The 25,710-nt window shown below is 32.6% G+C and overlaps 1 protein-coding gene across 2 annotated transcripts in view; it reads right to left on the minus strand.

Annotated features, from left to right (window-relative positions):
- LOC128167868 (calcium homeostasis endoplasmic reticulum protein-like) overlaps positions 1–25,710 on the minus strand; it is a 39,429-nt gene that overhangs the window by 3,002 nt on the left and 10,717 nt on the right. For both annotated transcript variants that reach the window (XM_052833814.1, XM_052833813.1), the window contains exons 8-11: positions 22,592–22,642; positions 2,239–2,277; positions 1,745–1,967; positions 229–446 (exon numbers count right to left, since the gene is read on the minus strand). In XM_052833814.1, the coding sequence (XP_052689774.1) occupies positions 229–446; positions 1,745–1,967; positions 2,239–2,277; positions 22,592–22,642 (531 nt within the window). The remainder of the gene's footprint in view (positions 1–228; positions 447–1,744; positions 1,968–2,238; positions 2,278–22,591; positions 22,643–25,710) is intronic.

The raw sequence follows: 25,710 nt of genomic DNA on the forward strand, positions 1-25,710 counted from the left end.
TATAGCTCTTTGATCAAATCAATCTATGGTTGCCCATCTAAAATTACTTTGACTGTAAAGCTGCTGTTCTGCAGCTACACCTTAATCTGTGCTTAAATCCGTCACCACAATTAAAGGACTGGTACATAATATATCATACTTTTGAATTTTGCATATTTCCTCTGCAGCTATATAATTATTAATACTGTTAATCGTAATTTAAAGCATATGAATGGATGAAAAACGCACCTGCATCAGAGGAGGGGGAGGCTCCGCTGAAACAGGGGGTGGCTGGTCCCCCACAACACAGGGTGTTGGTATCATCTGTGTGACCTGTACAACCTGGGGGTCCCCAAGGCTGCTGGGAGGCACTGCCATTGGCGCAGAGGATGGGATCTGTAGGGGACCCGGTCCCATGGACACAGAGAGGGGAACAGATGCTGGGATTCCTGTAGGAATACCACTCCCTAATCCAATCAACGAAACACAACTTTACATTAAAACAAACACAAAAAGAAATTGTGTTCAAAGAAAGAGGGGGAAAATTGAAGAATCTTTTTTTATTTATGTAAAATCAATACCCTGAAATGTGTTTTATACCCCTCATTCGAATGTTTCAATGGGAAAATGTTCTGTTTTCTATTAAAGCAACCTTCCCCGGGGAATTTGGTGCCAATTGCAGGAAGCAGCTTTAAAATTGAGCTGTCTTTAGGGCTCTTCATGAAATAGTTTGTTCCTTGATTTCAAGATCACCACAACAATTAAAATCAATTACTTTCTGGGGGTTTTTTCTTTCTTTTCTTTTTTTTTTTTTTGGGGGGGGGGGGGTAATATATCAAATGTTCATCGCCTTAACAATTTTCGAATTGCTGAAGTAGAAAATATTAATGATTTATATTTCCTGGGACCATCTATCAATTTGTATATACATTTTATGCCTCCAGTTGGCATTGGAACATACTGGTATTCAATTGGTAAGTATAACCAAGAAGAAAAAACACATACCATAAATCATGAGAATTTAAGCCTTTGAGACATTATTTTCTTTAAAAAAATTTATAATCTTTGTTAAAAAAATTTCATCATTAATGTTATGATCTTTTTTTATCTAGAAATATCAATAACTGTTAATGTTGGAATAGTGGCAGTACAGAGTAAGCCTCCAGTAAAGTTTTATCAAGGTGAAAAGTTTAAATAAAAATGAATGACAGATCTGAAATGACTTGTACTTTTCGATAAAAAATTGGTAATTCAATACTGTAGATCAAGGTTGGTCTTGACGCAACTCTATTTTTGCTTCCAGGGAAAGTGCATTCTAAATCAAGTATATGTCTCTTATAAAAGTGTCATGCTATAAAAATAGATATAGACTGACACTTTACTTTTGTAATAAGGCATTGGATTTGCTTACAAAGAAATTCAGTATTATCTTAATTAAATCATATCCAACTTAAATGTTAATGTTGTTGAACTATTATTGATCAAATACATGTTACTGTACAGGCCTCAAAATCATGAGACGTACTCCTTAACAAGCTTATGTCAAAATCTTCATAAATTGTAATATAAGAAACTTAATTATTTAGACTTAAAAACAACAGTTCAAAATATAAAAATACAATTCAACCTTGCATCATAAACTGCTACTTTCTGCAAATTAACAGACTTTAGATTAAAAGAAATAAATATTTTTTTAAAAATTGAAATTTTGACTTGAAGTCTTAAAGTAGGTTTCATGATCCTGAGGTCAGGTATGTTACACCACCTGGTGGTAGCCCCTCCACCATTGAGGCCATCCCCTGGGGTGGGGGAGGCCCTTGTGGCACCACCTGTTGCTGCAGTATCTGTAACTGTTGCTGCAGTTGTTGCAGCTGGTTGTTGAGGTGGGCGATGAAGTCCTGGTGCTGCTTCTGTAGGTGGCCATACTTCTGTTGTGTGGTTGCAGATATCTGAGCAACAGTCGCACCATGTTCATTAAGCAGGTTTGTCTGAAAATGTAATTATATACATCTACAACATACATGTACCAAATATTGGTGTTGTTGTTTTTTTTTTCTAAGGGGGGGGGGGGGGGTCCCTCAAGATTATCATTCATTTATTTTTACAAAATTTGCAACATTTGAAAAAATTAAAAATTGTCTTCATGATTTAAAATATTAATAATCCTTCCCATGTTTCATTGACATTAAATATTTTAATCTGATTTTAAATTTATAAAATTAATTTAATAGGGAATAATAGCAAATTATAGAATCATACCTGGTAATTAGCTAGGGCTATTGTTGGATTCTTTAGTTGCTGCAAAAGAAAGAACAGGAATGAGTTACCTCCCTTTGATCACAAAATTCAATTTTTTTTACCCATTTAATATATATTTTTAAGAACACGTGTACTATTTCATACACCATTATGTCTAATTTTCATAATGCAAGGTGTTTTTGCTTTAATTACCACTTGGCACAAAAATATGATAATTGACTTCATTTGCATATAAATTACAGGTCATTTATGTGTAGGTTGAAAATCTTTATTAATGTTCAATTTATAGCTAGTACATTGAAGATATTAAAAATTTTCTTCAACAGCATGAAGTTTGCTATCATTTTCACTGTGTAAGAATTCAGTGTATTAAACATGCAGTGCTATTAAACAATTGTTAGATAGATGCCAAAATACACATGTACTACTGTTTTATTTAATGTTCACAGACTTGCTGGTATTTTACCAAGTATTTCCCATAATATTTTTCTGCTTAAACAAATTATGCCACTACATTCTCAACTTTTAAGATTTTTAAGATTGTAATTCCCATTACTGGATATAATATGTACACAAGGCAGTGTGTCCTTTACCGAGATCCAGCAGGACTCTTTAAGATCTGCGAGCCAGCAGAAACCAAAACATATTTACGTGGCCTAGTTTTACAATATCTTGTTTAAATCCCTTAGACTCTAGCACAGCAAGGTCAGAGATCTACGTATGATGTATATTGTGCAAACGTGTCGGTGATCAGAGGCAGTGGAGTAGAAATTCCTTACGTCATGAATTTACCGAGAATTCCAAAGCCATTGAACCCCTATTTCAAAATCCTTATCTTTTGTTGAGAAAGAAGTCTATTCCCTCTTGCATCATTCTGTGAAGTCATTCCACCTTTACTCGTCAGGCAAGAATGAAGGAGTTTATATGTCCGTAAACAAGTCAAAAGAAGGAGATTAAAACTTTTAACTTCTGCATGGTCAACAATCCCAAAATGTAAACAATAACAAACACAGTCATCGTATATAAACTACATGCAGGTACATTATTTTTCAAATAAAACAATAATTTAAACCAGAAAGACTTACAGGTAATTGAATAAAACTTAGAAACCTAATATTCAAGGAGGACATAAAATTTGGTTCGAAATATAATGGAGTTTTTAGAGTGTATCGAGATAAATTCTCCTAGCTAGCCTGGAAAGTGACCCTTCCAACTGTGTATGACAAAATAATTTTGCAATCTGCATACATTCTCAACATGTTGAAATGACCACTTTTCATAACATATATATATATATATATACACTGCCAGCTAGCACTTTTATATGATCAGATTATCAATGTTATAAGACGCAGTTCTGCTGTAAAGCTAGAGAACAGTTACACAATTAACAGAGGCCGCTTACATAAGTTTACAGATCAAACTATCAGGTGAACAGCACATTTTTGAAAATGTGATTTATTTGATAAGAAACTTTCTAGTTTTCTTTATGATATTTAAAGTCTATATATATTAATCTTGACCTTCAATGTCCAACAAGTCACCAGAGGATCGTACCACACATAGTCCGATGTAATTTAAATAGACAAATAAATAGACAAAAATAGACAACAATGGCTGGTGATGTGTCTATAATTACAGACACTTTCACATTCCAAATTACGTTATCATGAGCAGTCAAGTTAAATAGACAAACTTAAGTCAGTTATATAAATACACAATTATGGCTGGTGTTGTGCCTTTAAATATAGACACTTTCGTGTCTATGAATATAGACACTTTCACATTCCAAATACGGTTATCATAGATAGCCAAGTTCTATATCTATTTTGACCATCACCAGATTTCAAAATTGTTTGTCCTTGTTCCATTGATCTTTATATGCATTTAGAATATCTGACAGTTCTGGCTTTCAGAGGGGGTGTGCAATGACTCCAGTCATTAATAGAAAGAGCCAGAGCACTAATTTAAAATTGGTCAAAACTAGTCCATGTAGCATTTGCCAAAAATTAAAACCCTCGTCATATATACAGTATTATCTATCGTCCATAGATAGCAATACCGGTAGATAAAAACATCTTTAAAGTATTACCAGGGTACTCATTGCTCCTGAGCCTGCATGCATTTATTTTCAGAAATGATCATATACTTGCATCACTATGAGATAAAAATCACTTTTTAAACATATTGATTCTTTCAATTAAGTTTCTGCAAACATAACGAAATACCTTGGTACCTTATCGCAATCAATTGAATGAGGTCTAGTATTTATCTTGGCAGCACAATTGACAAGGAAGAATTTTCCTTGAAGAATACAAAACTATATCAGATTTTTATGTCTGATTCATGCGTGCTGATCAAATAATGTCTAAAAAAAAATTTATCTGAATTTTTTTTTCAAATCAGCATCAATATAACCCATGGGTTGCCAACTGAAAATTTCCATGACTTGAAAATAATCTAGTAAATAAAAGTTTGCAATGATACCACCGGCACTTCATTTAGATTTGATAGAAATGGTCCCAATAATTTCTGATCATCCTTCTACATCAACTATATACCAGAACTTCAAAAGTGATACTGCAATAATTGGTGCAATTGTATAAATATAAACTGAAAACTGAACTTAATTTATTTTACAACGATTGATAAACAAGTTCTCCAACTTATATTAATATCTCTCGTTGGCACTGATATTGGCGCGATTGTATAATTATACATAAAGTTTGATTAGATTAAAAGTTCCAGATAATATTCCATGTCCTTCTTATAAATTAAAAAAAAAATACATTTGAACAGGAAATTATGTGCAGCTATTTTTCACTGGTTGCATACTAGCTAGTTGTTTTGAGGGTTTTGGGGTTTTTTTTTTTAATAAAATATGGAATAATTTTCAGGCTTGGCTAACATATGACATAATTCCACCTGCTTTTGTAACAAATGCCTGCTACACATAGAAGAATTGTCATCTTGTGACATGTACATTATATGAAGCTTTAACGCCCCAAGGTGTTTAAATTATTAAGTAGCAAAACAGAACTTATATAAGCTTTGATTTGCATAAATAGCTTATCAGCAATAATATCAAATATAAAATGAAATAATATCTACTTTGAGTGTTGAATTTATAATAAATGTCAAAAAAAATTTAGTCATTATTGGATGACTGAAAATAAAGAAGATATGTAAATTCCTTGTAAAAAACTTAATAAATGGAATTATATTCAGAAGTTAATTTGGTAAACTAATATATTATGCAGCTTTTGAAGCATAATGATGTATAATCTTTCGGAGGGCCTTAAGTAGTTAGCTAATTTATATTTCACAATTATCATAAATCCTCATTCAATTTCTGGTAAAATACTCGTATGGTAAATGAAATTTATATTATACCTGCAATACGCTGTTCTAACAGTAATTATTTTTAATATCTAATGAGGTATATACTATGATCTGCCCATGCAAAGTAAAATTAAGCAAGTGTGGGTGTTACTGCTAAAAAACAACAATTATTTTGACCTCACTCATACAGTAGCAATATCAGGAAGAGAGAATAATATGTCTTTGTACTAATGAACCATTTAAATGACGTACTGCAACTTGAGCTGCACCTACAGTGAACTTCCTAAGTCGCCTCACTTCTGTGGGGGAGCTGTATGGGAGTGATAGTGCGAACCTGTATAAAATCACGTACTAAAAGCTTCTACAGTCTTTAATCGCATTTAACATTGTTACAATTAGGTATAAACTCTTTAAATTAGTGATAAAAAATGCATTTTCTAGTTTGCTTTTAGAAAAACTTGATGCTGCAATCTCGGTCATTGCTGAAAACTTTAAAAGAATCTTTTTGAAGCAGCTAATTACTGGTCCTTCCACATTTATATTTAAATTAACATTTTTCAACACCAAAACAATCCTTGATTTCTTCAATGTATGTGTTGGATGTTCGAGCTTTATAAAGCATGTAATGACATTATTATTCTTTACAAGTAATTTTGACTACAGGCCAGGAATCACGCAGGTTCTGAACATTGACCAGACTATGCCCTTTCTTCTTCGCAAAAGTATAATTATTAAAGAGCAGAACATTCGAACAGATCTGAATACTAAGACCTCAGTGATTTGTGGGATAAACTCCACTCCCTACATGATGCACTACCATTCCGGCCAAGATCGCGCGCATCGTTTACCTCGATCTGTTCATTGCGACTTTCACCTTGTTGCAATAATATCACACAGTAAAAAAGACATTTTTTTATAATCTAACATTTCAACATTGTTTTGCTGTGTTCGAATTCATGGGAAGAGTTTATACAAAAAGCTGTCTTAATTACAAGCATAAGCTTCTGAATAACGTAGAGACACTGGCGTTCATAGCTGGGTGTGTTACAAGCATTAACATGACACAGACCACAGACAATGTTTATCACACGCAAGTAAAAATCAAAACACAACAATTGCACGCATTAGCTAATCTTGTTTCAACTCTGAGAACAAATGCACTAAACAAAGTATGCATTTTGCACAGATCATCAAGTAATTTGCAGCATACAATTGCATAACAAAAGAAATCAGACTTTCATACTTATTGAGAGAAAGTAAAAAAGTGCATTTGTAGTGCATTCAATTAAAATTACAGCTGTGTTCCTAAAGTTTTTCTACTAAACCTAAATTCAAAATTCAATTTTGTCTCTCCTTGAATTTAGATGAAAAAAGAAAGCTCATCAAGATCAATCAATCAATTTCAAGAATTTTTCTTGCATCTTTGATCTATGCAAAGGGCAAACTTGCAAGTTAACAACAACGGTAATGCATTTTATTAATTATGTACATGTACTTTTAGAGTAATTTAATTCGAAGTAGCAATGTACACTGCTTCCATAAAAACATGGGTGAAAATTGATCGCTTTTCAATTCAAATCCTATAAAACAACTTACAAAACATAATTGATTTTCGAAAAACAAATATGCAAATAGTTAACAAAAGGAAACTTCTGAGGTAAATTATCAATCAAAATATAAATGGAGGTGATCTTCCATTGTTGATGTACGAATCTTTGTTTTGAGTGTCCTTGTCATTGATGTAAATACAGAGAGGCGCGGCCATGTTAAATCAGCTCCCTGACGTTGGCATGGCAAAAACAAACATCAGATCTCATTCATTAATATTCCAGAAAAAACACAGTAATTAAGAGTGCAAGAAGAATTCTTTGAGGAAAATAGAGCAGATATATATAAAATAAACTGCTTGGAATGCCAGCATGATGGGAACTTTGGTTGTATATGCATCAGTGACGCCAATGGCCGAACGTCTGCCAACAAATTTACGCAGTTCATGTCGGGAATATTGAAACATAAATGAATCGTGTGCAAAATTTATGTCCGTTATCTTACGGTCTTGTTACTGAATGAAAGTATACTACAAAATATCTAATTATATTTTCATCATTGTAGTCAATTGACTCAAAGTTTCCTGTTAGAGCTTTAATCACTGCATGCAAAGATGTGGAATATACTGAAGAGTGAAAGCAATGAAAGCTTTCCAGCGATCGACCCCTTTATGATAAATGCCTAAAAATACATGCATCTAAATGTTTTCATTATTGTCAAAATGTGTCAATCATATCAAATTAATCTGTAGGAACATTTTTAAAATGATGATCATATAGATTAAAATCTTGTGCAGATGAAAAATTTCATTAAAATGCTTTGTTAAAATGTATAAACCCTGTTTTAAGCATGACCATAAAAATTAAGTGAACAATTTCAGATCTGCAGAGAAACTGATCCATTTTAGGGAGAGAGATGTATATTTGCATGCAATACAAAAGTCCAATGTTTATGCAACTCCATCAGTACATCACCCAAGTGTCAAAAAATCTATCTGTGTACCTTTGGTTGTTACAATATCAATATAGTAATAGTAGATCACTGCAGTACTTGTCTGCATGTATATTATAATACATACTGCATCAAAATTCACTTTGGTTGGCTCCTCCTGTCACCTGTAGCAAATCATATCGGTGTTCAGTACAGACAAGTACCGACTTCATACAAATTTCTGTAGGCGATCATACACCGTTAAAAAAATTATGTTGGCCATAGCCCTATAGCCAAGGAAAGCGGCAAATTTCCTGTCATCAGCAGCAAATTACATTGGATGTCAATGGTTATGTAGGCATTAACATAAAGTGTTTGGTACGACATGGCTTGCAACAACGAAACAACATAAAACCCACAGCTAATTAATACTAATGAAATAATTAGTTCACGACACATTAAGTGTCTGGATGCAAAAGACTGCCAATAATCTGCGTGACACAAATTTGTTTGTCAATTAACATTTGTTCTTCTTTTTTAAAACCTTAATTACCTTCCCAGTTTATTAAGTTACCAACAAAAAGGCTTAAGTATAATAGTATGATAATACAACTTTTATTAACTGTTCAGCTATTGCTATTTACTAATATACTTACTTAACTTATAAAGCGAAATCAGCTGATTAATTCATAAACCAATAAATTACATAGCTGATGCAGTGAAGGTTTTCGGACTCTTGTCAATTATTAGTTAAATGCTTCTCTGAACAGAATGATTTGCGACATGCATACAACATGATAAAACAAAGATGGCTGACTGATACCAGACATTAGCTTGATGCACACTAAATTATTAAAACATCCTTAGACCATATAATCTTGATTAATTGAATGCAATTGAGAGCAGCTTTTTGTTTAATGCTGTATATTTTTTTTGTCCTGCAAACAAAAGCATGGTCTAAATATTTCAGACAATAAAATCTCTAGAAGACCTTTACTTAAAGTAATAGTCTGGTCTTTGCTGTTATTCTAAATACCAGTACACATCTATAAATTCTCATGCTGTAAAAGTCTCTTTTATTTCCTAAAACTGTTTTAACGAAGTGCCAAACCATTTTAAAAAATCATTGCCGATTACTCGTCTGCATTTTACTGTACAATCAAATGCCCCATTATTACGTTTCCCAATGTCAATCGATCTGTTTAATGCAAATCAAACACTCCCGATGATCGAGTCTACGATGACAAAGATTTTATGAATGACCAATTTTACACTAAAACAAGCAATAAAAAACATAGCTGCAACATGACCATCATGTTCAAACATATGCATGCACTGTTTGTAAAATAAATGAAGTCCATCTCAATGGAATGTATGCAAGAGGAAATGCAATTTATCAATGTTTATGGTTGTTAGAATGAAGTTAAGAGTATGATTTCTACAACATTACATGGAGTAATTTACGATGGACATTGGTATTTTTTTTTCCCTTGATAACGTTGAGAACTCAGTCAGGTGAAACAGACCACCGATGTTTCACGTGAATACCTTTTATTTAGGTCGCCAGCGAGCAGAAGTACAGAGAACTTGATGTTATTTGATTTATGGCGTAGGACTTTTTCAAAGTCGTCGCTGTCATTGAATTTTTAATCGACAAAAAATTGATCAAATATGATTGAAAATAAATATATATGCAAGAACTTAATTCTTCTTACCACAGATTTTCTCCGAAAATTGACATTCAATAGTTTTTGGGGTGAAATATGCTAATTAATAAATAAATGCTATTAATGTGACATAAGAACATGTAATATTTATTTAGCTTTGGTTTAGACAGACATTTCAATAAATCTTTTATGTCTTATTATGATAAATATGTCTTCAAAAAATCAAAATTGATAAATTGTTCCAGTTTTCACATTTCATTTTAAATAACACTGATAATTGATTATTATACCCATGCAGCAAGAATTTAAGTTATAAATGTTGGGAATATAAAGTTCAATTCAAAGTGAAGTCATTTAACTGCAATTTAATTAATCACTTAAATATTAGAATTGCATTGCTCATGGACGCAATTGTACATCATCTGCAGATTATGCTTTTCAAACAGAAGAGTTTCTTCACTTGTGATTCTGGCATTGTTCATGCATTAAGAGAAATGTAATAAGTGACCAGACCTTCAACCTTGATCTTGTCTGAAGAAAAATTTATTTCATAACATAAATTTTAAACAACTTATTATGCATGTCAAGAAGCATATCAGTCCACGTACCATCCAATAAATCTTCTTTACACATTTAATTACACTCTGAATTTTTAATTCAGCCATTTCTTATGCAAATTAGGTAATAAACACCCAGGGCTCTTAATATAATGTCCTGAGAGAAGTCCAATGAAAGCATAGCAGCTGGTATATAAACAAATTTTCTAAATTTGGGCATCATAACAAACCCTGACATTCCCTTCTGAAATTTAGTTATCCTTCTGAATTTAGAATTCAAAGTTGACATTGCCATGGAAACTTTAATTTCAAAAATTAAAATTTGTTTGACGATTAAAATTCCTCTCATAATGCAAGTTACGGATTGACGAATTTTAGTATGCCAACATCTCAATCATTAATTGTCTCCTAAATGCATGTGACATAACACATACCGTAATGTAAATTAAAGACTTGTATTAATTTGCCCAAGTTCTGCACCTATTCTCACAAAAATAACTTGTGCTAAAAATTACTGGCACTACAATGAAGTGGGCCAATACTATTAATTGCTAGAGCAACAACAATGGGTAACATCTTGTCATCTTTCCAACACATACAAAGAAGAACCTCCATGATGGAATTTCATTTTTATGGTTCTTTATACTGTTGGGGCCTTTGCGAAAAATTTAAGCACTTCCAAATTTCTTGAAAGCATAATACACTGTAACAGATTGAGCTAAAATAATTGAGCAGTTTGTTCCCCCCTTATCATTCTGCACCTGATTTTGGCAAAGCTTAGAAATTCAAGAATCACGTTCTGTCAACTGCAGATCCAAACAACAAATGGCGGCCCCTCTACTATTAGCTTACATGTATTGTTTCCAATCTGATAATGGTGTCTCTGACGCATTCTCTATTGTGATATATAAATATCAATCTTCAATGCACCGACTTGCTCTGACTCAGATGCCACTGGCAAGTCTTTGCAACGGAAACTGTGACCTAATTAAAAATAGTTTAACACCCCCCACCCTCAAAAAAAAATTCCCTGGCTATGGTAAGCACTAAAAATAGGTTGTGGTTTAACTTCTTTAATTTTATTAAAAAATTATTAACAGTCTATTGTGTCAAAACCAAATTACTTTCAATCAGCAACACATATTAAGAATCGACATCTGATTTACATATATAAACAGAACTGCTACCAAAAATACACATACAATTAGCTTTTGTATATTTGAACAATGGATCAGGAATTTTGCCTTCAATATTTAAAACCCTTAATAACAAGAAGGGATATCTTCCATTTTAATGCTTTCATTGTCTGCTTGATGTAATCAATCTTTAATAAGACAATTGGATATATGGAAATTGTGTGATATATTCAGCTCAATTTTCCTCATACAACGTCATCATGCAATTCTTACATTAAAAACTGTCACTTTGACTTTTTTTGGCTATAAAAGATCCATATCAAAACTTATGCATGATGTACTACAAGATATTAACTTCATAAAGGAAATTTTCTGCCATGGTATTTTTTCTCCAATTAAACTATAAATATAATTTTAGAAACCCCATTTATATTTTATTAGATCAGATGACACATAAATCTGGAAAAAAAACTTGGGTATCACCATTTCATCAGTTCACATTTTCCACCAAGTCTGTAAGATATCACTGACTGACTTTCAATTATTAAATTCTTGCTATCTAATAACCTTTGCATCACATAGTACAGTACGGTACAACATAAAGGTCAGGCACTGCGGTTTTCTTTTCATACTCTGGGGTTCTAACTTTTTGTTTAATCTTTAATTTAACATGATGTGGTAATCATGTTAAATATAACAATTTTACAGGAAATAACAGAGAAGTCCTATCTGTTATTAGGAACCTAATGCTATTACTTAATATCATTCTTGGAATAGCTGCATATATACAAATACAGTGGTCATAGGAGTTCTAGCAAGGGCGTAGCTCAATATACATATAGTAACAATATAACATTGCAATTCATTATGACGTCAAATTAAGCCTTTGATTGCATGGGTGTAGATGATTTTAAGGTACGTTAATACAAATATGCCTTACAGGAAACACAATTAATAATTATATTTAATATTTATAAAGATTATATGTAAAATGGCATAAAATAATAATTAAAATAGCCGAAATGTCTATAAATAACATGAAAATTCACAAAAATCATGATTATTTTCTAGATTTAGGTAAAATAAAAGGTTACAACTAATTTATGATGACAGTTTTCACCTACAGATGCAGACATGATGTTCAATATTTATGTTTCTAACCACATGTATATAAATAATTGTGTGTTACCTTCAAATTCTTCCCTTTTTTGGGGGTGGGGGGGGGGGGGTGGGGGGTGATTATCATATTGCTGTTTTCATGCATAATTCTCAAAATAATTATGGATGAGATCCAAAAAAAAACAAAAATGATAATTCCCTGATATTCTGACTTCTTCCTATTGAATTTGTCATTTCCTGAAAGATTCATTACATATGGTAATACAAGTAATCATTTCAGGAAACAGAGAAAGATTACAATCTTCCACAGAATGAGTAAACTCTTTTTTTTTTTTGACAATGCAAAAAATCTATTAAAATGATCATATATCTAAAACAAAAATATATGAAAATAATGACAAATTATAAATCATACAGTTATTTTTCACTTAAGTCTTTACAAATCCACAAACTTTCTTTTGCAATATAACTTATACAGATAGAAGTCTAATAGCGTAAGGGTTCTCTGACATTTCGCAAAAGGGCAAATTTTGGGTTACAATATACCGTTCTTTGTCCAAAGGTGAAGTACTATTTGTTATAACCATCTGTGTGCCTTCTCATATGTGTCAGCTAGGAAGTTTTCGTTGACTAGCAGCTTGCTTGACTAATAATGAAGTTCTACTTTGTATCTAATTGACACCATGCAACCTAAATTTCCTTGGTACAATGTACTAGACAGCTCCAAGCCCCCAGTGATTGTAATTAAAGTGATTAAGCAACCCTCTAATTAATTTGCAAAACACAAGTCAATTGGAAAATTGACTTGGCATTTTTTCCCCCCTCTATACTGATATTACCTGGCTACACCTGACAATTTGTAATTCTATAGCTGTCTGTCGTAAGACTGCGTTTACTACAATGTAATATCAAGGGACGATGTTGCACTTAATGGCATGTGATCGCTTCATAAAAATGGTTTACTGGTAAAAGAACAGACAACTTAAGTGCATTTGTTTGTTTTACAGCATATGGATGACACAGATTTTTTTTTTTTAAACTGCCTCCTTGTTTAACAGTACACTGCACCTAGATGTCATCTTTTTAAGTGCTGAGATCAGCACACCGGCGTATATGATACATCCATGTCAGATTCCCCAGAGGCCTGAAGGCCGGGCCAAACTCCATTATGTGCTTGTCCTTTGTCGTAAAAGCTGTACTTTGGTTCGTATCACCCCCCCACACACACACAGTCACTTAGTAGCTTATATGGGTCTGTGGATAGTGGATACTGTATTTTTTTTACTAGAATCTTTGTTTAAAAAAATATTCTCAATCCTGATCGGTATATATACAAATGTATATGGAATGTATTTTTTTTTTTTTTTAATTTGGGAGGTCACAAAAATAAAAATCTAGTGGTGTGCATTTTTTTTTGGTACAGTCAATAATTATCTTTATTACCTAATCAAAAGGATGTTGTTGTTTTATTACAAATTAAATATTTGCGTCTATTTTGAACTGCCGGTCAATAGACTGCGATCTATTAGACCGCCGGTCAATAGACTGTGATATATTGGACCGCCGGTCAATAGACTGCGATCTATTGGACCGGCAACGTATTTCAGAACGCGGGTATGTTAATGTTACATCCCTTCGATAGTTCTCAGGGAATGTACACTCCTTTACACAGACGCTGTTTTTAGTACTTGGTGAAACCAAATTCAATGTTATCGAAATGGAGTATCAAATAATCAACAGTTTTAAAGCCTCATATAAGGTAAAAGACTATTTAAAATCTAATGGGTTGAAGACTCTCCCTTCTTTGTGTAAACTAATATTAAATTGAGATGTTGTAATGCATGCAACAGGTTTTGTGCATGTAAAAGATGAAAAAAATAATCTAAGTATATTGCATAATGGCACGAAAATCATCTGCAATATGCAAATTGTAAACCCCGAAAACTAAAAAAGGAATTAGGTAATAAAACAATTATTTAATGCTTGAACAGTCAATAGACCAGAATTTTTTCCCTTGGTGCAGGGAACAGCTCAGTATGATCTATTGCCCTCGGCCGTTGGCCTCGGGCAATAGATCATACTGAGCTGTTCCCTGCACCTCGGGAAAAATATTCTGGTCTATTGACTGCTCAAGCATTAAATAATTGTATAGTATTGTAGTGCATGTACACGACTCTTTGAGATGTTTGCATAAAAAACTAGTTCTTCATCAATCTGTTGATTATTAAGAACAAGTACTCAGACCTTGGTATAAATGTTGCAAATTAAAGTCCTCTAACGATTCTCAAGTTAACTAGAATAATTGCTACAGTCAAAATACCGTACTCCAAGCTCTTTCATTTAAATTTCTTTCAGAAACTAAATGAATAAATTATTAAGTTGCTCATAAATTTTTGGTAAAACTCTCTTGATCATAAATTCACATCATGAAAAGAATTGCAGACTTTAATTTGACCTATTCAAATTATAATTTATGAAATTAAATTCCACATAACAAAATAATTTTTTTACTAGGGACAATATTCCATGAATTCAAATTGTTACAGAAGACATCGAACAGTTTTTAACAACGAAGTTCATGGCCAAACCTCTCTTAATTTTCACAAGTCATTCATTATAAAGAACATATACATCTAAACCCGTGAGTCCTGGCAGTAAATGACTGCGTAATTTTGATATCCAGCCAGGATAAACAAGTTGATCGAGCCTGATCTAACAGGTTCAACCATCGGACAGTCAATGGAAATAGTCTCTGTGTACATCTCATAGGTAAATGGCATCATCCAATTTAATACTGGAAAGGCCATTTATTCGTTAAAAAAATGGATTAGAATCTACAAACTAGATATCCTCCAATGAGGGAGGTTCAAAAATCTTTATTTGTTAAAAAAAATGGATTAGAATCTACAAACTAGATTTTCTCCAATGAGGGAGGTTCAAAAATCACAGTCAATACATCAATGAATTTATCTAGTTTCATGTTTACTCTTTACTTGACCTAGCAAGCTCATGCTTATCAGAAATTGAGATATATCGAGTAACCATACAATGTAAAATAAACTATCATTTCTTGTTTATCAGCAAGTTGTTGAGGCGCGTATAAAAAAATATTACAACTGAAAAACAGCCACTAACATTCCACCACTAAAATATTCAACAACTCCTTAACATGTATGGCTCGAATAAGGAAGTAAAACGACAAAACCACCCATTACCATAACCAGCAAGACAAGAAGAACTCCACAAAGCTATCGGAGGACAATCAACTGGGATCCGCTTATCATGGACCAATAGCACCTGCTCCTGATTAAACCGGCCGATCAACGATCAGCCGGGAGGGCATTCACTGCAACAAATCTTGTATAAGTGTGCGCAGGATGATAGTTTGTCTCTGATTTGATAGACAAAAAAATATATAATTTAAGAGCGACAAAATTCATATATAATTACACTGTACTTCGCAGTGTTGCCCCTCCCTCTCCTTTCTTGCTTAATGACATCAAATTGATAAAAAACGGTAAAATATTTGAAAAGCATAGAATCATTCAGCTATTTAAGAACAAAATCCCATCAGAACGAAGCTTTCATGATCAATAAGCAAGAATTGATCAAATCTAAGTTGATTTTTGACATATTATACATAATTCATGAAACTGCATCTTTTTTAGTTCTCTGGGCAGATGACATTGATCAAGAAGGAAACTCTGCTCGAGTCAGAAGATCTCTTTAATATGAGCAGTATATATCAGCTAATACACATGAGTCCAGACAGATTAGGGCTTTTACGGTGACAAGTGCACTGCTTGTTTTTTTGCCCAATTTGGCCTTGGTGACAAGACCCCCATAACAGCCTATATAACCTGTAGGAGTCACTATAGACGTACATGTGCGTCAGTGTCCAAATCATATTACACACAGCCAGTCCATGCTGAGGTAAATTGATGATGACATAGACAGAACATGGTCAGTTCAAAGCATGTAATCTTATGTCTGGGGTCGTCATTGCCATCGCCCCCCCTAGTTCTTACAGGTATCGAAAGCTGAAACAATTACTTAACACAGAGACTAATTGCTTTGATCACCTGTACAGAAAAAAATAAACCACAAATCGAGAATTGATGCTCTAGCTCACCAGAAAATCTGTCCTAATTCTTTTAAGATCAATATGTACAAATATTCCTGAAGTGCATACTAATGATGCTGGCTTATAATGGCACTGTCATTAATTGTTTGAACAATTGTTTAACATCAATTGACTTTTCAAAACCACATGCAGTTTGACATATTACACTCTGATCTGGCAAAAAGGTTCGAATTATCATTGATAAGATTTAATTATACCACAAGAGACACAATACTTTATTTCAAAACCAAATCCGAGTGAAAAAAATGTTTTGGTAACATTATTTTTTAAATGCTGTATTTGTTCACCTTACAGTCAGATGGTACCAGATACCTTTAGGAGTGGTTGATATATGAAAATGATAAATATCAACTATATAGATAAACTACAAACCAATTTCACTATCATTTCAATTCCTATCAATTATACACACTTACCATCTATAAAGTATCAAAAAATTTGCATGAGACAAAATCTGTATTTTAAAAAAAAAAAATACCACGATAAACCTGTGATTAAAAAGGAGGAACATATCGGTAATATTACAAAAAAACATTTTGCAAATTAAAATTTATTTTCTATTTTGCATATTTGGTACAGTACTTAAAAACACTTTAAATGGTTGCAAACTTCAGCCGGATCTAAAGGGACTTTTTTTACTTTGAAATAAAAAAGAAAAGGCAATTTGCATCACAGACAAACTAAGATGATGGAGATATCTGTGCAAACCACTAATTAGTTACAATTAACAACTGTTAATTAGAAAGAAAACTGGATCAGTGTGTGAAGTGTCGATGAACTCTACGCGTTTTCCAAGGCTATATCTACATCTTCATCAAAGTGAATTAAGGATCAAGAGTCAAGGGTCAGTTTCATTACACTGTAACTTAAAATCTGTTAACATTCATCAAAGTGTCACACAATACTCTACTAGGCAGTCTTAGATCCTGCACATTTATACTTAACAAACACTAACACAAACTGTAAATTTCCTACTTAAAAATGGCTTTATTCATCAAATAATATCCATGTTTATTTTTTTATTAATTTATATTATTTACACATCAACTTTTTATTAGGAAGGTTTTGTTTTCTAGTCAAATTTTTTTAAAAATAAATGCGCAAAATCCTTCAAACCAAATTAACAACAAGGACTATAAAATCAATACACAGTATCTGTTGATGCCTCATAAAAGCACTTTAGTTGTAAAATTCAGGATCTAAAGTTGATTTAAAAACAATTTAACTCTGTTGAAAGCATCAACTTATTTATTCTTTTTGTAATCATTTATCTACGACAGTCATGTACTGTTAGATTGCGAGTACAAGGCCGGTGTTTTTCTGTTTGCTTTCTGATTATAAATTAACTAGCACAGGGGTCTGGTAACCATGACCTTCATTAAATGACCTTGAAAAACATACATCATCATATAAGTCTTACGGTTCTTATGAAAACATTAATTGAGGTAAGATTTAAATTCAATTTTTTTTTAATTACTTTGACATTGAAATCATTGTTACCTTGACATTTTAACCTTGCAAGATTTCCTTGCATATTACTCTTGATTGAACTTGCTGTATTTCTAAATCTTCACAATTTTACCTAAATATTGGCTTATATTTTTAAAACAGCCACAAATATCATAATTAAGGCATAAATACAAATACTTGTTACCCATCAGAGCAGATTAGTTAAATCAATCACTTGAAGCACAGGTTAATTAACTGCTATATAGGGGTCATATTGAATCTAGGATATTTTGCCTTAAAAGCTTTAATCTAGTACAATACTTCGTGAAATTGTGCAAGTAAGTACACAACTTCATGCTGACTGCAGCTATATATACTGATTAAGATTGAATGAGGCCATATCTAACAGATTACTGCATCACCATAATAATCAGGTGTACAAGACGAATGTCCTCTCCCAATTAGAGACAGAGTTGACAAACCCAATCCCTGGAGCACAACATACACAAATCGTGACAGGATCCTAATGTTTTCAGTTATCATCCATCAACAATTATTGTGAAGGATTAAACCAAGAATTAATTAAAACAACATGGCTGGTTGACTTTTAATCTTCTGTTCTTTCATACTAATCACCACAAACTCAAACAAAAAGAGGAGGCTTGATAATTAAAAGAGATAAGGCATTAAGAAATGAGCATTTTGTCCAATTTTGGTTTCAATTGGAAGTTGCAACATATGATTAACAGTTTAATGCAGCAAAAGCATGCACATACCATATTACATTGGATGCAAATGACATTTTCATGGAATTATACATCAATAATAGGTGTTTACACGTGCACAGATCAAACATTATAGTTTATTAATGTTGATTTATAGATTATTTACCAGATGGATTGACTATAATGTGTCTCACATTAGTATATTAATACAAAAAAATATACATCATGCAAGAATTTGTGAATACCGTATTTGACAAACAGATAAACCCAAAATACCAAAATAACAGAAAACTCATCACTTTGTTCTAAAAAAATTTTTTGAAAAAGGTGATATATTATATTCACAAACTTCATTAGTATGCAAGAATGTAGACAACTGGGTCATTACGTATTGGAAAATTGCGTTAAATTTATGTAATTCAAATGACTTCAAACTCAAGATTTATCACTTCCAATGACATCACACATATCTCTGGATCAGAACAAAGATAATCAAAATCAAATATTCATATAATATGACAAACAAACAACAAAACAACTTTAAAGTACATGTTTCTAGAATTTAGAATCTGAGGTGCGTGATCCATGAAATTCTGATATGTTTAAAAAAAGGTGTAATTAATCAATGCACCAAGCCTTGACCATGAAGAACCCCAATCAATTTTATTTAACGAGTAATTTACATTTATGATGATAAATAATCTAATTATGGTTTTAAAAAAAAATTCAAATTTGAATCAAAGCAATATCAAGAGTAGTGGAAACTTTTATAAAATATCATTCTTATCCCCCTCCTTTTTCCCCACAAAATTTCTTTCTATTTAAAAGAAATCATCCTTTCATATTTGTGATATTATCTGCCACAAAGATATATATACTATTAAATTACTTTCCTTCAAACTCAATGTATATAATGAAAGTGTTTAAAATTTCATTGGCACCAAGTATATAAAACTTCATTTTTTATTAAAGTTGAAAATCGTAAATGTGCTAGCAGAACTAAAGTCTGTTCTCGCTCTTTTTCAGGCTAAATATAGCCTCCAACATTATTGGAAAGACTACGGTGGTTCCCCTAAGACCATAACAGTGTCACACGAGGCAGATTAAGCACCCCCTATGACTAGCGAACACTGTGCCCGACAGTCCATCCATACATATATATTTTAAGCTACCTGGATGACAGTCACTTAACATCAATCCTTGCAAACAGGAACTACATTCCACTTTTTGGGGGAAATAAAGAGAGAAGAAGAAATAAAAAAAAAACGGTCAACATACCACCCAGAAATTCAGGTTATCGCAATCAAATTCCTGAGCACTTGTTTGTGTCTTAGCTTTTTGAATGCCCATGTCACATCAACAATAAAAATTCTCTTTAATCATGCAGAAAAAGAAAAACCCTGAGGTGCACTGTGATTTCGAAATGATGCTTTATCAAGGATCAGAAAGATTGCCTTCAATATGTTTTCTTTAATCTGTTATTTGGAAATTTGCGAGGGATTATGCATCTACGCTTTAATTGGAATTTGGATGAAAACAGATGAAAGATAAAATAGTTAGGATATTAACTGAAAATTAAAATAAAAATCATAAACAACAATAAGAAATCTAAAAATAGTAGTATTCAATTTTTCTTTTTTACAAAAACATGTACATTACATATATTCGTCATTGAGAGTATATTTGCATGTATGAAACTTATGCACCAAAATAGCTGTTTGTGGGGGGTATTACTCAAGTTTTACTTAAAAACTGGGGAGGGGGGGGGGGTAACACTTCTTTTTAAGCTCACCTGTTACATAAAGGTTGACCATAAAATATATGTCACTAAAGATGCAGAAAAGAATGCATGCATGCTTTCATGGACAAAATTAAGTGTTTCTCCAAAGTATGTCAGAATTTCCCATAACAAGAAACCCAGAACATAAATACTTCCATGTCAAACGCTTTTAATGAGGGCGGGGAAACACAAACTCTTCTGTCATGTTTCTGCACTGCTTAACAAGTAAAAGGTTCTGGAAATGATGTTTTCTTTTCAATATTTCCATACAGCTGCATGGGTTATCACATATCAATTTGACCACTAAATATAGCAGCAAATCTGTCTTCTCTTAAATATCTATCCATCCATTCTAAACACTAATTTATTATCACTCTTAAGTAATACTTTCAATTTTTTTTTTTTTTTTTTTTTTACTTTTTTAGTATAGGTTTTCTTCTACACAGAATAATAATTATTATAGACCCATTTTAATAAGAGCTTGGGCTTTCAGTAGGATGTAACTATCAACCTCTAGCTAGCATCAAATTAAGTTCATATGACACTGGTCTGAAGTGAAATGTGCAAAGATTACGTAGGCTTAGCCCTTAAAGATGGAAAAATCTTGTTGATTTTAATTGCCATTACTGAATAACAGACATTGCTATAGAAAGGCCTACGTCAAACTGCTGTTTGACACAACTTGCCAAAGTCCAATCTCTTGTGAGAAATGGCCCTAATGAACAAGAGTACTGTAGTTAATTAAGGCATGATTCCTCATTCTACTTTGCTAGAAGAAGTTAAGGTTATTATTTGATGATCTGTAATTTTTTGGTACTTAAATCAGAATGAAAAAGAAGCAGTTGAGAAACCTCCGCCACAAACATGTGAATTGAATTATGATTTGAATCCCCTATGGAATTATCAGGTAAACAATACCAGTATGTAAGTCAATAAATCATCACACATAAAAACACTGAACAAATAATAAAGTTATAATAAAACACCTTTAAAGATATTACCCCCCCCCCAAAAAAAAAAGCATTATTGGCAACTAGAAGAAACAATGATAAAGGTGAGAAAACTTTGTATTGTTTTGCACAGCTTTCATGACTCTTAATTATAATTCACAGTTTTCTGCCCGCTTTCTAATTAATCTATTGAGGGCAACAATCTGCTGAGATTCCTTAGAGGACAGTACATACATACTATTGTCATACAAGTACATTTATAAATTCTCACACGTGTTCAAGACGACCACAACTAGGCCAGTCCATGCCAGGTCAAAATGTCCACTGATAAATTGCTAGCTAGCCACTAATCATACAAGATAAAATTGCTCGACCTCTATCAACACTTCTGACTGTATATACAAACTCGGAAAGAAACAACTTTAAAGTTTTCATCAGAACAATATACCATCCATATTTTTTTGGGCATTTTTCCTTAATTTTTTTTTTCAGTAAAAAATTATTAAATTATTAAAAATTAACTGAAATTTGTTATTGGTACTAGTTTTTTGAGTCCAAAAAAACATCTTTTCCCTATAACTAAAATTTATGTCCCTCTCTGAATCCAAAGTTTACATACATACCATTTATCTTTCATTTTCATTCTAAGCAATATCATACACTCAATATTTTATTTTTCCGATGCTTATATCAGTCTGTGCATGGTGACGTTTAAATTCCTTGCAATTTTTTCAATTTTACTTCTCAAAAAGTTTCTAAATCGGAAGCTGTGATTGACATGTCGGAAACATGTGATCAATAGGAACTTTAACAACCTTGGCTTGTACGCTTATATGACAAATGTTTTTCCATGCATATCGCATGAGAAGAGCAATTCATTTTCACACCACTGAGGAAAGATGCGTCAATTTATTATTGTTGTGGTTTTCCAAATGTGTTCCTTTCGATCAAGATGCATTTGCAGGTCAGATGCAGGTTGAGCTTATTGTGGTTTTTTTTTACCTACCTCAATAGTTTCCGGTGAAAAGTATTTGTTCTGTTCCCAAAGGTTTAATAGCTAAAAAAAGAAATAAAAGGAACATTAGAGATCAAATGTTAACTCTTTCAATAAAAATGTTCAGGTTTTTCCTCGAAGTTTTACAAAATGAACACCACTGTCCCCTCCTTCAAAAGTGCTTTACTCATGCGTGAGGTAAAAAAAAATAGCCTTAAGAAGGACGTTTACTGGTATTTATAACTATGTTAAGGATTGATAAACTTTTAAAAAATTCAATCAAGTTTATAATATCTTTTGGAACATTGTATCTACGTTCAGAAGGACATTTTTAAAGACAAGTGAAAAGCTGTCAATGTGACAGCAAACCGGGTTTTCTTTTATGTAAACTGTATCCATAATCCATGTCAACCCGTATCCAGTGAAATGGAGTACCCTACATGTTTATGCAACATTTTGCCAAAAAATGACTAAGTTCAAAAGCTATAATTTTTTTCATAAATAATCGGAAATCAAAATCCTAGCAATATGCACACCTCTGATATATGAACAATTGATCTGCAAAAGAACAACTTCCTATCTTGAGAACTGTAGGAGGAGTTATCCGTACAATGAGGGTACCCTATATGCAATATTTTGCCAAAAAATGACTAAGTTCAAAAGCTGGTATTTTTTCGATAAATTATCAGAAATCAAAATCCTAGCAATATGCATACCTCTGATATATGTACAATTGATCTGCAAAAGAACAACTTCCTATCTTGAGAACTGTAGGAGGAGTTATCCGTACAATGAGGGTACCCTATATGCAATATTTTGCCAAAAAATGACTAAGTTCAAAAGCTGGTATTTTTTCGATAAATTATCAGAAATCAAAATCCTAGCAATATGCACACCTCTGATATATGTACAATTGATCTGCAAAAGAACAACTTCCTATCTTGAGAACTGTAGGAGGAGTTATCCGTACAATGAGGGTACCCTATATGCAATATTTTGCCAAAAAATGACTAAGTTCAAAAGCTGGTATTTTTTCAATAAATTATCGGAAATCAAAATCCTAGCAATATGCACACCTCTGATATATGTACAATTGATCTGCAAAAGAACAACTTCCTATCTTGAAAACTGTAGGAGGAGTTATCCGTACAATGAGGGTACCCTTTTGGCAGCCGCCCGCCCGCCATTTTCACCATTTTAATAACCGGATTTTTCCGTTGGAAAACCCGGTTAATAAATAGTTGATCTTTATAATATTATTTTCATCTTAATTATTTAATTCTTCTCTGAGCCACGAGTCTCATAAGACCATTGCTTATATTTCCAGTTTTTGTGGTGCCGCACAGATGAGAGTCATCGACTCTCATTGCCACCAGTCCATCACGTTAACCCAATATGTAACTTGTTGCATAAGCCAGTACCCATTAAACTTGGGTGGACATGTAAAAAGCAGATTAATTGTGTTGTCAACGGACACAACACACAATACGGTACCTTTGACCACAGTTGGGCTCAAACCAGCAACCATTTGGTTACTGACCTAATTCCTATGATTACTTCCAGCTCATATTATTTTAAAGTAAAAAAAAAAATCTGTCATTCAAAATCCCTTCTTTATTAACACATATCATGGGAAATCTCAAGCCATTTAGGGTTTTTTTTTATCCCACAAAAAAGATATATTATTGTTAAATGGGACTTTTTAAATTTGGGAAAGTTTAGATCAAACATGTTTCTGATTGATATATGGCATGGTTTTATGCATAATCTCTCCATGCACAATGGCTTTCAGTCAATTTATCAACCTATGAATATATACATAGAAAAAACCGCCTGCGACAAGGCTAGTATATGAGACGAATTTATCAGTAACAGTCAACTGACTTCCAAATTCAAACACAATTGTGGTCATCATGCAAATATAAAAGTCAAAATTGTCTGTACTTATTAGCGGATCAATTGGAGGAAAGACAAAAAAATTATGATAAATATATGCAATAGTAAATCATAGGTGGACAGATTGCATTACTTTTCCTACGTAGTACCAGACCAGCACATATCACTGCATGCATAAAATATTTCGCAGTGATAAATATTTACAACAATTACTAATTCTTCTGAACATTCATTGACGACGTGGACCTATTTACCGTTATATCAAATCTCTTTTCGATTTTTGTTTGTGCTACTCAGAAGCATGTGATAATGATGACTTCATTAATATTGCAAGGAGCGAATCTCTCATTTTTTTCGGTGGTTGTGACGCGCATGCTGAACTTTGTTGTTATGTAATGCTATGCCTTCTGGGCTCTGACCGACCTCCGTCGTCAAGTCTTCACAGACAATCGGGATTCATTAAAAACGTGTACTAGGTTCTTACCATTGGCAATTAAATATTCAACTCTCTTTTCAAATTTATGGCGGTGAAAAACAAAAAATTTCTCCTGGAATCCATTAATAACATTTTCATACATTAGACCTTATGTAAAACATACGGAGCTCTTTACTGTTATAAATGTCACTTTCAGAGTAACCACCCAAATTTGCATAAGTGTACTTGTTGCAGTGTTCAGTTCGGTTTTGCATTGTTTGCCTTCTACTATTTTTTTAAGGGATTGAGACCTTTAAGAAAACAAGAAAATAGTAACAACTTCGTAAAAATTTGGTGAAAAGAATATTTTTCTAAATGTTTTATTTGCATAAAACGATATAATGACAAATGCTCCACACGCAAACATAAGTGATAATGATTATATTCACCACAAACTTTCCTGATTCAGCCATCATTTACAGAATGATATCGGTAACCACACTATGATATACATGTATATAGTTAACATACTTATAAATATTGCATTAACTAGATTTCCGGGTTGAAAATGAGGACTAATTTTTTTTATTCTCAGAGCTATCATTTGATATTATATAACTGAGAATCCGTTGATACTCAAAGCACATGTAGTAAATGCAGTATGCCAAAATTCATTTCTTACTTTATGAAGTGATTGGTTTTAGGGTTCTTCGATAAAATAAATGAATCGCCAGTGCTATGTGTGCAGTACTTTTTTTTCTTTTTTCCCTAACACTTTTCAGCTTCTTTTATTGAGAGGAACTTGTCTTATAAATCCAGA

Source organism: Crassostrea angulata, chromosome 10, assembly GCF_025612915.1.
Source record: "Crassostrea angulata isolate pt1a10 chromosome 10, ASM2561291v2, whole genome shotgun sequence".
Taxonomy (NCBI): domain Eukaryota; kingdom Metazoa; phylum Mollusca; class Bivalvia; order Ostreida; family Ostreidae; genus Magallana; species Magallana angulata.